This window comes from Gossypium raimondii, chromosome 6, assembly GCF_025698545.1.
Source record: "Gossypium raimondii isolate GPD5lz chromosome 6, ASM2569854v1, whole genome shotgun sequence".
Lineage (NCBI taxonomy): Eukaryota > Viridiplantae > Streptophyta > Magnoliopsida > Malvales > Malvaceae > Gossypium > Gossypium raimondii.
Genome location: NC_068570.1, coordinates 5,094,625 through 5,108,621, shown reverse-complemented (window position 1 = coordinate 5,108,621; position 13,997 = coordinate 5,094,625). Strand labels below are relative to the sequence as shown.

The following is a 13,997-nucleotide window of genomic DNA, read 5'->3' as shown; positions in this document are numbered from 1 at the left end:
TCAAATTGAGAACCATGTTGCCAAAAAGGATGTAATTTATAAGATCTACAACATGTACTTCGGCAAGCATTTGGAAAGCAAATACGCAAAAGGTCTCCGTTTGAATATGACATGATTAGAACAAAATTTTGTAATGAACGATTGATCGAGTCCCGACAAATTATGCTCATTGCAAAAGCATATATTTTTGCGGTTGATAAGAGAGATGCTACTGTCTGATAAATTTGGTAATTTAGTTCATGTGGCATATCTCCCATTGTTAGCCTATCTACAAGATTGTAGGGGCTACAACTAGGGTTCAATTGTCTTTACATTCCTATATCAAGAGATGTGTCTGTTAGGATCTAGTGTTTTAAGTGTAGTTTATTCGTCATTTGTACTTGTAATTGTTTGGAAAGACTGATTTAAATAAAATCCCACTATTCACATTAATGTTGTTGGTATTTGTCGTTGACAGTTTTTGCACATAAAGCAAAATGCAAGCAAATATTGACTCATTGATGACTTAATGTTTATCTAATACTAAGTTGCATTATATGATCAGATCGTAATGCGCAAAGATAGCTTGTATTAGTAGGTAACTTAAAAGTTCCATCGTCTGATAAATTGAAATTGAGCAAATTGATTAAAGGACAGTATGTCATCCATCAAGTCCAAGGGAGATATATTGTCTTGGGGATCTGAGCGGTTGACTCACAAAAGATTGAATGTAATTGTCTGAATTAACAGGACCCAAGTTGAATTAATCCTAGATTCGTTTATGGATTAATTCATTTGTGGCGTTCATAGTATAACTTACCTCAATCTTAAGTAAGTAACTTACCTCAACCCTAAGTAAGTTGAATTATCCAATTTTTTTACTAATTTTGCATTTCATCTCCACTAACATGATGTCATTTTTTAACATTATGTTAATCAAACTTTTAGACTCAAAGATTACACTGAAATTCGTATCACGAATTTGACTATTACAGTTCACCGCAGCATAAAATTTATTACTATTTTGTATAGAATTCCTATGTATAATATCAACTTTAATTAATTAATATATAACGAGAAAAAATAATATTTTCCTCGCTAATATAATATTTTTAACTAAAACATAAACATTTCTCATATCACAATATAATTATGCTCAATAGATTTTGAAATTCGAACAACACTACATTGTTCTATATTCAAAATACCACTATGCTTATTAAATATTTTCCTTCATCATAGATATACAACAGCACAACAATGTCAAAATTCGAGAAAAAAAAACAATGTCATAGTCATTTTTTCCTCAACCTAATGAAAAATAATAATTATTCAACATTATATTGTATATTAACACCAACAAATATTCAACAGTAATAAATATTAGTTTTAATGTACATTCAACACTAATATAAGTTAAAAATGTTATAAACTAATATATTTTCAACAACAATTCCAACCGTCTATTGTATATTTAACACTAAAATTTAGTAGATGTTACTGTATCGGTACATAAATTATAATATCATGAAAAAGAAAATACTTACGAAGATCGAAGAAGATTGCAAAATATATAAAAGATAGGAGATAGAAAAGGATAACACTGCTTTTAAGGAAAGGGTGTTGAATAAACTTACTTTTCCATCCTGTCTTGGTGTCAAAGTGTATACATACACAAATTTTCTACTACAGTGAATAACTACTAAAACTATATGACCATTTCAAAAATTTCCCCGACCTTTACCATTACTATTTCACTTACCCGTTACCCATGCATTGCCTGGTTCTATCATCTTAACTTCTCCCTTGATCTACCATCTCCAAGCAGCTTTCTTCTAACCTAGCCTTCACGTGCTCCTTCAATGCGCATGCATGCTGGGATGCTGGGTCTATACTTTGAAGCCAATCCCCCATAGTAACGACTTCACCTTTCCATAACAAAAACCTTAGTGGCTCAACATTTTCAAATCAAATCTTTGCTTTATCGGCGATGGTGTTAATTTTAGTTCATATTTTATTATTTTTCTTTTATTTTTAATTTTAGTTCATATTTTTGTAATTTTTGTTTTGTTCATTCTGTTTTTTGTGGAAGCACCAATGATTTTAGTTTTAGTTTTTAATTTACAGATATGTTCTAACGTATATATGAAATTTGTCTAGGTAAAGGTGTTGCTAGATCTATGAGAAACAATTCTTAAAGGGCTTTATCATAATAGAGCATAATGATGTTGTTTGTAAAATTAGAATATGAGATGATAAAGATAGTCTGTTTGAGACTTGATCTTTTGTGCATTACTGATGAGATGTTTCTCTTGAGCTTTCGGTAGTGGCTACTTAGTTGACTAGAGTTCATCATTAGATGGTTTGACAATAGAGTAGCTAAGATGCAATTTTCAACGGCTTAATCAAAGACACGGCGTTTGTGTTCTTTAGTGTGTAGTGTCTTAATTATCGTTTATATATCTTATTGTTTATAGTTTTTATTAATATGTTTTACCTTAAAAAAAAGTAAAAAAATTGGACAACTTATCTGAATATTATATATTAACTTAAAATAAAGATAAAAGTGTTAATCAGAAAAATATTTTTATCAACATCATGTTGATGTTAATAACTAATAAGTGCTAAATGCTTAAAACATTTCCAAATTAAGGCTTAAGGGTGTATTTTTGGTGAGCAAATAACAGTTGAGGTTAGGTGTCGGTAGCTGACGTGCCGTAAGGTTCATTGGCACGTAGGAACAAGGAAGCAGCCGAAGCATCTGCAAACCAAACGAGGTTTCCATCTCGAGGCAAGACCATTTGGGCCGGGTGCGATCGAATGGGCTTCCGACCCACCATAGTATCCATGAAAGGACGGGCGGTATCCAACCCAGAAGCCACGATGGTCACGTTGGCAGCTGCGTTGATGACGGGGAGAGTGAGGGTGACGCTCTCGCATGACTCGTCCTTGGAAACGCAAGCTACCCACTGAGACTCTTCTTCCAGCACCGGATGATTGGGGTATAGAGACGCCACGTGGCCTCCGGACCCTAGAGATAGAAGGATAAGATCGAATCTGGGACAGTCGGTTGATCGGGAAACCTGGACCGTTCGACTTTTGAGTTGTTGTCGGATGGTAAACTCATAGCTATTGGCCGCTGACTCGCCTGATAGTCCGGGACTCACTGGGTTAACGTGTGCTGGCAGTAAAGGAACCTGTGCATATTGAATCCGTAATCAATTACACAAATAAGAAATGGATAAGAACAATTATGGATAAGAGATACTGATAATGGAGAAAAAGGACAAAAGAGGCTGTCACTTCATGAAGACCTCTCGGCTTTTCTACACTACTTCCAACACTCTCCTCCCCTCCTTTTTAGCTGTCAATTCAATTTTGTGGATGAAATATAAAGTTAAATTTTGTTGTTAGTGGTCCTTTTTTATAAAAATAATTTTAAAATTTTAATTAACTATAAAATTAAGGTGCGAAACAAATTAATTACGAAAATAATGTGTTTGCTAAAATAACTCTATGTGTTGTCTAATACATTGGTAATATCGGTAAATTTAAAAAATTTATAAAAAGAATTGAAAAATAAATATTTTTTATGAAGCTACCTAACATATTGACAGCATTGATGAATTTAAAGAAGTTAGTTTGCGGTTGAAAATAATATTTTCTCTACAATTAATATCTTAATCCCTAAAGTTATAGTTTTATTTATCTTCTTAAGAGGTGTTGCCTAGCATATTGCGGCACCAATTAAATTTTTTAAAAATTTTTCTTTCAAATTTATTTTTAAAATTTACGAATATCGTTAATGTGTCAAGTAACATCTAAAATTATTGTAGCAAACACTTTATTTTCGTAATTAATTTGTTTCCCACCCTATTTTTATAATTAATTAATTTTTAATATTATTTTTATAAAAAGCCCAAATTTAGTTTTTATGTTTTTATATTTCAATCTTAATTTAAATGATAGTTAGTAATATCAATTTTATGCCTACAAATATATCATTTCATGTTTAATATTATATTAATTTATTATTTTTATATAATATATATAAAAATTATTTTATTCAAATTAATGAATTTAATTGTTATTGAAATTTAAAATTTTGAAGATATAAAAGTAAAATTCAATGCTATGCCTCGGATTTCAAATTTTAAAAATATAAAATTAAAATTAATTAAATTAAAATATAAAAATTAAATCTAAAATAATTTAAGAAAAAAAACACCACCAAAAAAATTATCCAAGCTAACTCAACCCAAGTTCAATAGGAGGTAATATGACTCCAAAAATAAATAAATAAAAGAATGTTCATGCCAATCTTCATGATAATGAGGTTAAGCATGATCCATTATCCTATTTCTCGCTATATTTACTGGTATTATAATCGAGCTCTTTAACAGTTTGACAACTATTCAGAGGGCAAGTAAACTGAAAGAAATTAAGGATGAAAAATATATGAAAACCTTGGAGATAAACCATTGCATGGCTTGCCAATAGTAACTATCAGGGTGTCGCTTAGGGACTACGTTTTCCTCTGCCCAAAATACATGCCATTTCGACCACTCCACTAGTCTCACATATGGTGCCTTGCTCAGTTTCCTGCATTGCAAAACCATGCATCAAGCAACATAACCAGGAAACAAAGGCAAATTTTAATGAGTGCTGCATGCAAATGTTATGTGATAATGAGTACCCTAAACGAATTGGTATGTCTCCTCCAGAGAGAACAAGAGAAAAAGAGCCTCTTTCTTTCACAGCAGATTCAGCAACTTGAAGCACATAGTCAGCAAGGTTTGACGACAGCTCTTCACTGCTTTCAAATATTCTCAGCTCTGGCTTTATCTTCTCCATTCGCCCCACTATACTTTTCTCTTCTCAACCACTAACTTAATGTGTGTATATATGGGGAGAGAGACAAGTGAAATTGGGTATTTGCAAGTTGAATTGAAAATGATATGTAGGGTTTGGTTCACGTTGCTGAACAATTGAGACCGCATTAAATAAGTAATATTCTTTCCCCGTACAAAGATGGAAGAAAAACCCTAGCTGGTGTAAGTATGGTATATAAAATATATTAACGTTTTAAATACGAAAGAGCCCCTTTTGTCGGTTATGGGGATAATAAAGAAACATGGTTGCTTGTAGTTTTAAAAGTTTGACTAGAGTTTAGGATAAGGATGAAGTTTGTAAAGGGTTAGCAGGTTGGGCGAGTGACTGAGGACTGAGGTCTGAGGTCTGACAACCATAAAATTGCTTTTATTATACTTTCCAAATCCCAAATGGGAAATGGCCAAATGGGTGTTCTTAATGATCACTCAGTCGTTTCTTGTGTCCATTTCAATGCTTCAGCTCTTCGTATTTGCCGCAGCACCAATGGGAGAGAATCCCAAGTTGACTCTACTACATGCCAACTAGATCTATTTTTATTTTTTTGATATGTAAATTTTAGTTTTTTATTTTGAAGATTATATAAAAGTATAAAAAATAAAAAAATTATCAAAATAGTAATAGTAACCATTTAATAGAAATGATATATTAATTATTTCCTAATCAAGTTGATACTCAGTTGATTGATGTCATCAACTCAAGAATGAGTTTAAATAATAATATAAATATATAACTGATGAAGATAATAAATTGTATATATTAAAATAAAAATAAAAATTAAATTTTGGTTGAGCGGTAAATATAAGATTTTACTAATCCAATTTATGTGAATTTAATCACTATATGCATATTTTTATTGGTTTTGTTAAAAAATTTTAAATACCCTCAAATAATACAACTTAATTTATTTACAAAAGAATAATAATTTCCCTAATTGAGTTAGTGTTCAGTTAACTCATGACACCAATCCAATTAAGAAGCTAAATAATAGTATAAATACGTTAATTTACTAGATTTTTTTGGTTACAAATTTTGAATTTTGAATAAAGACCTTTTAGCTATAAATTAATGATAAGGTTGCTTTTAAGGGTATGGACTGGATTCTCACAATGCCAAGGCAAACGAAGTTATCAGGTGAGGAGGCAGGCGTGTTTTCATAACCTTTTCTTCTATATTATGGTGCATTTGAAATCACAGAAATAAGGTTATTTTTTAGGGTAAAACCCCAAATCCAGTCGCCACTATCAACATGGCTAATGTTTATGCCACTATAGTGATTAAAGCTAATGAGAACCGGAGAGAATTTAGACCAATTGAGCAAATAAATATGGGGACGCGAATGGAAAATGTTCCAATATCAGGATCCAACATATTCATTGGATACAAGAAAAATAACATCAGAACCTGTGTGGTAATTCTCATCAAGGGGAGTACGAAGGAAATTCTTAAGAAAACTTTTGGGCATGTCATTGGAATCAAAGGCAAGCCGGTGATTGCTTTTACCGAAGGGATACTTCCATCTGTAGTATTCTGGACTCGAGACAAACTGCTGGGGAAAGTATTTGCGGGCGATGAAATTCGGGTCAATTGGGAAATCACACCGTTACGGGACGACATAGTTGCAATACAAAGAGGACTCGGCAAATAGGGAGGCACCAAAAATGAGTCGAACCAATTAAATTAACGTCGTAAATCTTTTTGTCATACTATTTGTGATTCTTACAGGGATTGAATGAAAAAGGATTAGGACATGAACAAATAAGCAAACCTCAAATCATCCATTGAAAGGATTATTTAATTCTCCACTAAGCTCAATCATGAAAAGAGAAACCACTAAAGAATTTATTTAATTCTCCTCTGAATCTATTTTCTTGACGCTGTACACCGCAGAAAAAATATTCTGGAGAATAAAGGGCGCCATCAAATGCAACATCATCAACAAAATGTTGCCAGTTTCTAGAACAAAAGCGTATAGATCAGGAAAACAAAGTTTTTTAGATTTATGCTGCTACTGCTGTAAAATGACTGCAATGCACGAGGGAACTGACTGCAAAAATACCTTCGGCTCGCCTCGACAGCTAAACATCTAATTACCAATGAACGACTTCCCTACAGTTTGTTCATTTACCTGCTACCTAACGTTGCATCACGTTGAGGTATAAATTTCACCTTGTGATGGCAAGATTCAAATAGATTTAGGTATTTTGATTTGCAGATAAGAAAAAGGTGGATGGAAGTTATTGGCCAACATTACGTCCTCGGACCCTGGGGATACGCCTTAGTCCCACTGACCCCAACAAGCGAGCAGGCCAAGTTCGAGCTACTGGGGGAACAGCACGAAAAGCACGGCGCATCCCAAAGTCATCCTCTTCATATAGGTTATAGTCCATGAATCTACCACGCATGTGAACAGAAGAGTCTAGCCGAATAAAATCATCATCAAAAGGATTGCCATAAGAGTCATCTGAATCAGATTCATCTCTGTAGATACGACCACGATAACCTGGCTCAATCACGTAATCACCCAAGACTAGTGCCCCTGGCGTTGATGACATAATTGTGCTGATCACATCATCTCGCTCTCTCTCATTTTCAAGCTTTTTCCATTTTTCTTCAAGTACAGGGTCCACCGCCCGAGGTCGTGCTAATGGGTGCTTTGTCCTAACATGTTTCTTGAGCTCCTTGTAGGTTCCAACAAAAGAGCACCTGTCTTGCATGCAGGCCCTTTTTTTCCGATTGAGATATTTCCGTACAGGTTCTACCACTGTCCAACCTTTCACTTGACCACGACAAAGCGGGCATAGAAGCTCTGGTGCTTCCATCTTTTCAGAGGGTTGTCCCACACTTGCATTATCCACCGACCCATTGTCAGCTGAAGTCACCTTAGTGTATGCCTTCTTGTATTGCTCAAGACAATTGGAAAAGCGACGGCTAGTAGCACACATGTAAGGGCGGCAACCCTTATCATAAGAGGAACAAAGGAGGAGAACAGCATTGTGCGGGAACTCCAGACAAACTGAACATTTTGCAGCTTCCCAATCTTTCTTCTCTGAATCTTTGGAACACTTCTTCTTTTGGGAGCCTTTGCCAGCCTTCTTAGGACAAGATGGCAATAGGTGAGGATTCACACTTTTATGGCAAGAGTCAGACTTTCGCACTTTGCTAACTTTGGCCATTTGCAATTCTAACCTAAAGCAGAGGAGAGATAGGAAAAGATCAATATCATTAATTATTGTGTAACAAATACAAGATTAATATATGCCTATCACTTTATATAAAATTCGGAACAATGTAATCACATATTTCATATTTTCTGATGAGCGAGTCTATTAAAATTTTCATGCCACAGAACAAGAGATTGCAGGCTAAACCGAAGTGCAGTCCATGCTTTTAATGCTTGGTATAGACCTCAAAATGAGTAGAATAACAATAACAATGCTCTTTGTTTTGGGTGCAAAATAGGAATAAAGCCTAGGACAACAAAGTAGCTATGTCACCAGGGAAAGAGAGTTAATTGTTAGAATGGGTGCGTATTCTTGGGAAAAAATAACCTACGAAAGAACAGAACCCAATGCCAACAAATTAAAATATATATATCAAGCAATATTAATGGACCTATTGAGTAATTAAACAATGAAGCTGAACTACTGTCCAAGCATTCATGTTATTTCCTCAAAAGATGAGATATGATTGTTGATAATACTATCACTGACAATTTCAAAAAGACACTCAAAACAATTTAATAGAAGGGCTGATTTATTTGTGTGAATCAATTAACTTCTCTATATGTTCTATGTGACAGATTGAATAATCACAAAATGTAGGCAAGCATACAAAAGAGCCAGAACAGGAGTTTGCATACAAAAGAGCCAGAACAGGAGTTTATATATTACAACAAAGAACATTCTGTGCATGTCTCAAAGCCAAAAAAAAAAAAAACCTAGTTGACATGAAAGGAGTAATGCAGTGCCAAACAAAATATGAAAGTGGGACAAAGGTTTAAATCCATCACCATTCCCCTTTCTTTATTAATTATTCATTTAGCACTTTTACCTAGCCCTACACATCACGCTATTCTAACCTAACCTCATAGCATGTATTGGATAGCATCCACCAGATCAAGAAAAGGTCCAACCGTTTGAAGCCTTGACCTCTTGGTGATAGTCAATTAAGATCACCAAAAAATTGGTGGATACAAGTACATATTTAATCTGCATTGCACCTTTTATAAATAATCTAGAAACCAAAATCAAAACTATATAAAAAAAAACTTTTCCTTCTAAGTTACAAGTTTCAAGGACAAATATAGGCTTCAATGTAATACCTAATTCAACTTAATATGAAGTTTGTATAACTTTAAGAAATTAAACAAAAAATGATTCCATGCACTTTAAAGAATAGTAGAAAGCCTGCTCAACAGGGTTAACGACTAAAACATTTCTAACCAATAAATTCAGACTGCAAAATTTGCCAATTCCTTTATTTTAGAGTGTTACCAGCCACAGGAGTAGAAAATAAGTGACTTTGAACCAAACTCTAAACTCTATAGAACTTGTCTCCAAAATAATTTGTTGTTAAAAAAGCTTTAACAGCAAACCATTAAAAAGAGGTAAAGCACAAAAATATTATCCACCATGTTTTTAACAAAGTATCTCAACTTGTAACGGAAGATCAACAGTGTTCTTGAGATCTTAATTATTCTAATACTACCAATAATCCACGGCTTATGCAACAAGAAAGAAAAATGCTTTTGAAAAAATCACGAAGCATTCCAATACAAAAGGACTGGTCACTCACTAAAATCTATATAGTTGGAGACCAAGGAAAAGATGGAAATGAACTTTACAATAAGCAGCAGTTCCACCATCATATGGACTAGATAGCAAAGATTAAGAGCAGGAAAAAAAAAAGGGTTGGGGGTGACTTGCTAAACATTGCAAAAATATTGAGAATATAGAACAAAATTGGCTTTACTTTTTACTGTTGAGTCATTATAACAAAAAAAAAGAATAAACTATTTAGCACCAGAAAATGGATGTTACCACTTCCCAGTGTAAATCTATACTTCGAAGTTGCACCATAACAGCAAGAACTTGTTGAATCATTTCCCATTAGTAACCAGGGCCGAAAGCAAAATTGAAATATTAACAATATGTAATCAAAAATGGTTTTGCTTTTTACTGTTTGAGTATACATTATAACAAACAAATAATAATAAACTATTTAGTATTTAGCATCAGAAAATAAAAGCCCCCAATTTAAAACTATTCTCTGAAGTTGAACTACAATACCAAGTCGTTTCACATTAATCCTTGAAAAGCTAAAGTATGCAACTCTTAAATTATTGAAGCAATAGTTCACTTTTCTAACTATGCTTCAATAACCATTAAAATTAACAAATGCTTTCTTCGCATCCAAAACTAATGGAATAGAATATTGGTGTTTAGTTAAAATTCCAATCACTAATTTGAATCATAAGCAAACAAAGAAACTTGCAGAATTATTCAAAACTTAGAAAAGAAAAGTCCCGATGAAGCAACAGATAAACACTAACATGTTACCATAAATACAATATATATAGTCTAACTTCTAACCAGAGACAAAGTTAGAGTGAAAAAAAGAAGAGAGAGGGAAAGCAACCATTGTTGAAAGCCAGTTTAAAATTTGAAACATAAGGCGCAATCAGAATCTAATTTATCTGAACTCATCAATTTTCCTAAAATACAGGTATATGGACACATAAATATCCGATTTATCTAAATCAGGATAACGTAGATCGAAACATCCAATATCAAAATATAACATATTTCAAATTAAAATCCAAATTGATAATCAAATGAAATGAATGTCGGAGAGATCAACGGTAGAGATCGACCGGAATTCAAGATCTAGCGTACCTGTAAATGTGACCGTCGATCTGAAACCCTTTGAATACAAAAGAAGAGAAGAAACGAAAGAAAGAGGCTTCTGGTAGGAAGGAAAGAAGAGAAGATGTTAAAAATTGGGAGAAGGGGAAGAAGCCGATGTTCACGGAGGGGTGAGATAAACGTTTGCGTGGGAAAGTGGTGCTTTGCTTTTCCGTTTCCGCCGCTGCTACTGGCGGTGTGGAGAGGAGAGCGGAATAATAAATTTACGTCTTTACCCCTCTCTCTGTCCCTTTTTTCTTTTAATTTAAAAATCTCTGATCGGCTTCCCTGGCTTCTCAGACTGGATTCGAGAATTTATTGATTGAGATTTGAGAGTAGGCTTTTAAAAAGGGTAAACTTCACCAAACGCCATTGAACTTTGCTTAATTTTTATTTTTTGCCACTAAGCTTTTAAAATTTATAAAATTACCAATACTATTATCGCATTATTACAAAGAAGTCACTTCATCGTTTACCGTCGTTACTTAGGTAACGGGGTCTAACGTAACACATTAAATGTGCCATATGTTTAAAATATTTATTTCTTCTTCTTTTTAATATTAAATTATTTAATTTTATTTATTTCTTTGTTTTCTTCTCCTTCTTCTTCAATCTTAGCAGAAACAACCAATCTTTTTTGCTACTTTCAATGCTGATGAGTAGGCTTGTAATGCTTTTGATTCACTTACAAAAGTCAAAACAACCCGAATTTTGAACCATTGTCTTCAATTTAACTCACGTTTAAATTTTGAGGACTTTTGTAGTTAGGCAAGCCAAAAAAAGATAGAGTTCAATTTAACCTCATAGAGACCAAAAAAGATCAAAACTTCATAAATTCAAGCTTATTTGTTTTCGACAATCAAACCCAAAGAACTTATCTTTTTTACTAACCTGCCCATGAAGATACCCGAATTGTAGCACCCACTACGAGGAAGTAAAACGCATACTAAAAGGACAAAAAGTAAACATTTGCCTTCAAAACTACCCAAGATCATTACAAAACCAGACCCTAATTTGGCTTTCAAATTTAAAAAAAAAAAGCAAAATAAAAATCACACAATAATATCTGTCCTATTCCTTCAATTTGAAGATAACAATACCAAAAGTACAAAAAATAAACGAAAAAATCCCCCAAAAAAATCAAAAGGAAAAAGATGAAGAATATGAAGAAAAATTTGTTGAAAATTGTTGAAAACGAAAGAAAAAGTTGAGGTGAAAGAGACATACCCGCGAAACTTTATAATGAATTTCTTTTTCCCTTCCTGAGTATTGAAATGCTAGATTTACTCCCTCCTAAAAATCAAAATAGGTGAAAGGAAGAAGAGAAGGAAAAGAGAGGGAAAAATTAAAAGGAAAAAGAAAGAAAATAATTTTTTTAACACGTGACACATTTAACGTGTTACGCCAGACACTATTACCTAAGTAACGGCACCAAACAATGGATTGGTACAATAACACTGGTGGTATCTCTCAGAAAATAAAAATTAAGCGAAATGGTATTCGGTGTGGTTTACCCTTTTAAAAGTTCTTTTAATGGGTCGTGCGAGACTCAATTAATTATTGAATTGATACTAAGATTGGTATTATAAACTACTTGTAGGCTAAGATTGGTATTATAAACTAGTTGTAGGGTAGGTGAAAGGGGGGCAAAATACCAAAAAAAAATCACTTTTTTTTAAATTTATCGAAATGGGTCTGGTATTTTATTATTTACTTGAATGGGCCATTTTCCCCTAAATCGCGTCCACGTCAGTGCGCCCCTAGGGACGCGATTTCCCCATGCGTGAACAGTGCAACTGTCATTTTTTTACCGTTGCCCCCCCCAACAGGTCAAAAAAATCTATAAATATCTCCACCCTTTATTTTTTTTTCACAAACTAATCCTTTCTCAAATTTCCTCTCAATTTCCTCTCAATTTCCTTCCAAATTTCTCTCAAATTCATATTTAATCTCAATTTGCTCTTAATTTCCTCTTAAATTTCTCTTAAATCCCTATTTTTAAATAATTTTAAAAAAATTTATTTTTTAAAAATTTTTTAAATCGTGAAAATTTGTACGATTTCAGCAATGGCCGAAGAATTGACTCGTCTTGATAAGCAGCACATATCCGTCGAACAAATGAAAGTGCAAAATACCAAAAAAACCACTTTTTTTAAATTTACCGAAATGGGCCCGGTATTTTATTATTTACCGGAATGGACCCTTTTCCCCTAAATTGCGTCCACGTCGGTAGCGAAGTCGAGGGCGTGTCGACAATCGCGTCACGTCGGTAGCGCTTTGTTGGCGTGGACACAAATAGCGTCCATGTAAGCGCTATTTGTGTCCACGTCAACAAAGCGCTACCGACGTGACGCGATTTGTCGACATCGCTCTAACTTCACACGACGTGACGCGATTTAGGGAAAATGGTCCATTCCGATAAATAATAAAATACCGAATATTTCGTAAATTTTAAAAAATAGTTTTTTAGTATTTTACCGAAAGGGGAACTTTTAAATGGTAAAAATTAATAAAAATTATTTTTATATGAGAGATAAAAGAATAAATTGATAATTAAGAGAGTGCCGTTGATAAATTTTTATTTAACTTTATATAAGATTAAAATATTTAAATACTTTCATTTTTCATTTTATTTTATAAATTTGAGTTTTCTTATCCTTTTACTTATTTTTATAATTTTGATAAATAAAAGAGATAGGGATTACTTTAGTTTAAAAAAAGAAAATTAATAGATAAATTTAAATTAATAATCCAAAGAATATGTTTAGAATAATATCATATTAAATAAATCAAATAAGAAGAACATGTTAAAAACTCATAAAAGTTCATAATCATGTAACAACGTTTATAATTACTACGTTATCACACATTTACGATGTGAGTGAAAATAGAATTACATAATAAAAATATTTATATAAACTTGATATAAATAATAAATGAGATTTTAGTTGAATGATAAAGTATAAATATTGAAAATTATAAAAGTTTGGATTCGAACCTTATTATATGTGTAGTATACTTTGCTATTTTTCTATGTAAAAGATATAAAATGACAAAAACACCTTCAAAGTAATATGATTTATTTTGTAAAGCAAATGTATTTTTGTCATTACCCAAACTAAGTTTGTGCTCAGCTGACTCGTGACACCATCTCAATCAAAAGTTTAATATATAGTATAGATAAAGAAAATCAGTATAAAATATAAACAAAAAAAATTATGA

The 13,997-nt window shown here is 32.8% G+C and overlaps 2 protein-coding genes across 3 annotated transcripts; both read right to left on the bottom strand.

Annotated features, from left to right (window-relative positions):
- Positions 1-2,496: 2,496 nt before the first annotated feature.
- Positions 2,497-4,988, bottom strand: LOC105774679 (probable 6-phosphogluconolactonase 2). The gene is made up of 3 exons (XM_012597240.2): positions 4,676-4,988; positions 4,446-4,581; positions 2,497-3,176 (listed from the first exon to the last, which is right to left on the bottom strand). The coding sequence occupies exons 1-3, from the start codon at positions 4,831-4,833 to the stop codon at positions 2,673-2,675; spliced, it is 798 nt and encodes a 265-aa protein (XP_012452694.1). The 5' UTR covers positions 4,834-4,988; the 3' UTR covers positions 2,497-2,672.
- A 1,699-nt stretch (positions 4,989-6,687) lies between these two features.
- LOC105773774 (uncharacterized) lies at positions 6,688-11,071 on the bottom strand. Of its 2 annotated transcripts, none has more exons than XM_012595882.2 (2): positions 10,767-11,071; positions 6,688-8,058 (listed from the first exon to the last, which is right to left on the bottom strand). In XM_012595882.2, the coding sequence occupies exon 2, from the start codon at positions 8,043-8,045 to the stop codon at positions 7,107-7,109; it is 939 nt and encodes a 312-aa protein (XP_012451336.1). In that variant the 5' UTR covers positions 8,046-8,058; positions 10,767-11,071; the 3' UTR covers positions 6,688-7,106. The 2 variants fall into 2 exon arrangements, with proteins under 2 accessions (XP_012451336.1, XP_012451338.1); XM_012595884.2 differs by having other exon boundaries at positions 6,688-8,053.
- Positions 11,072-13,997: the final 2,926 nt, after the last annotated feature.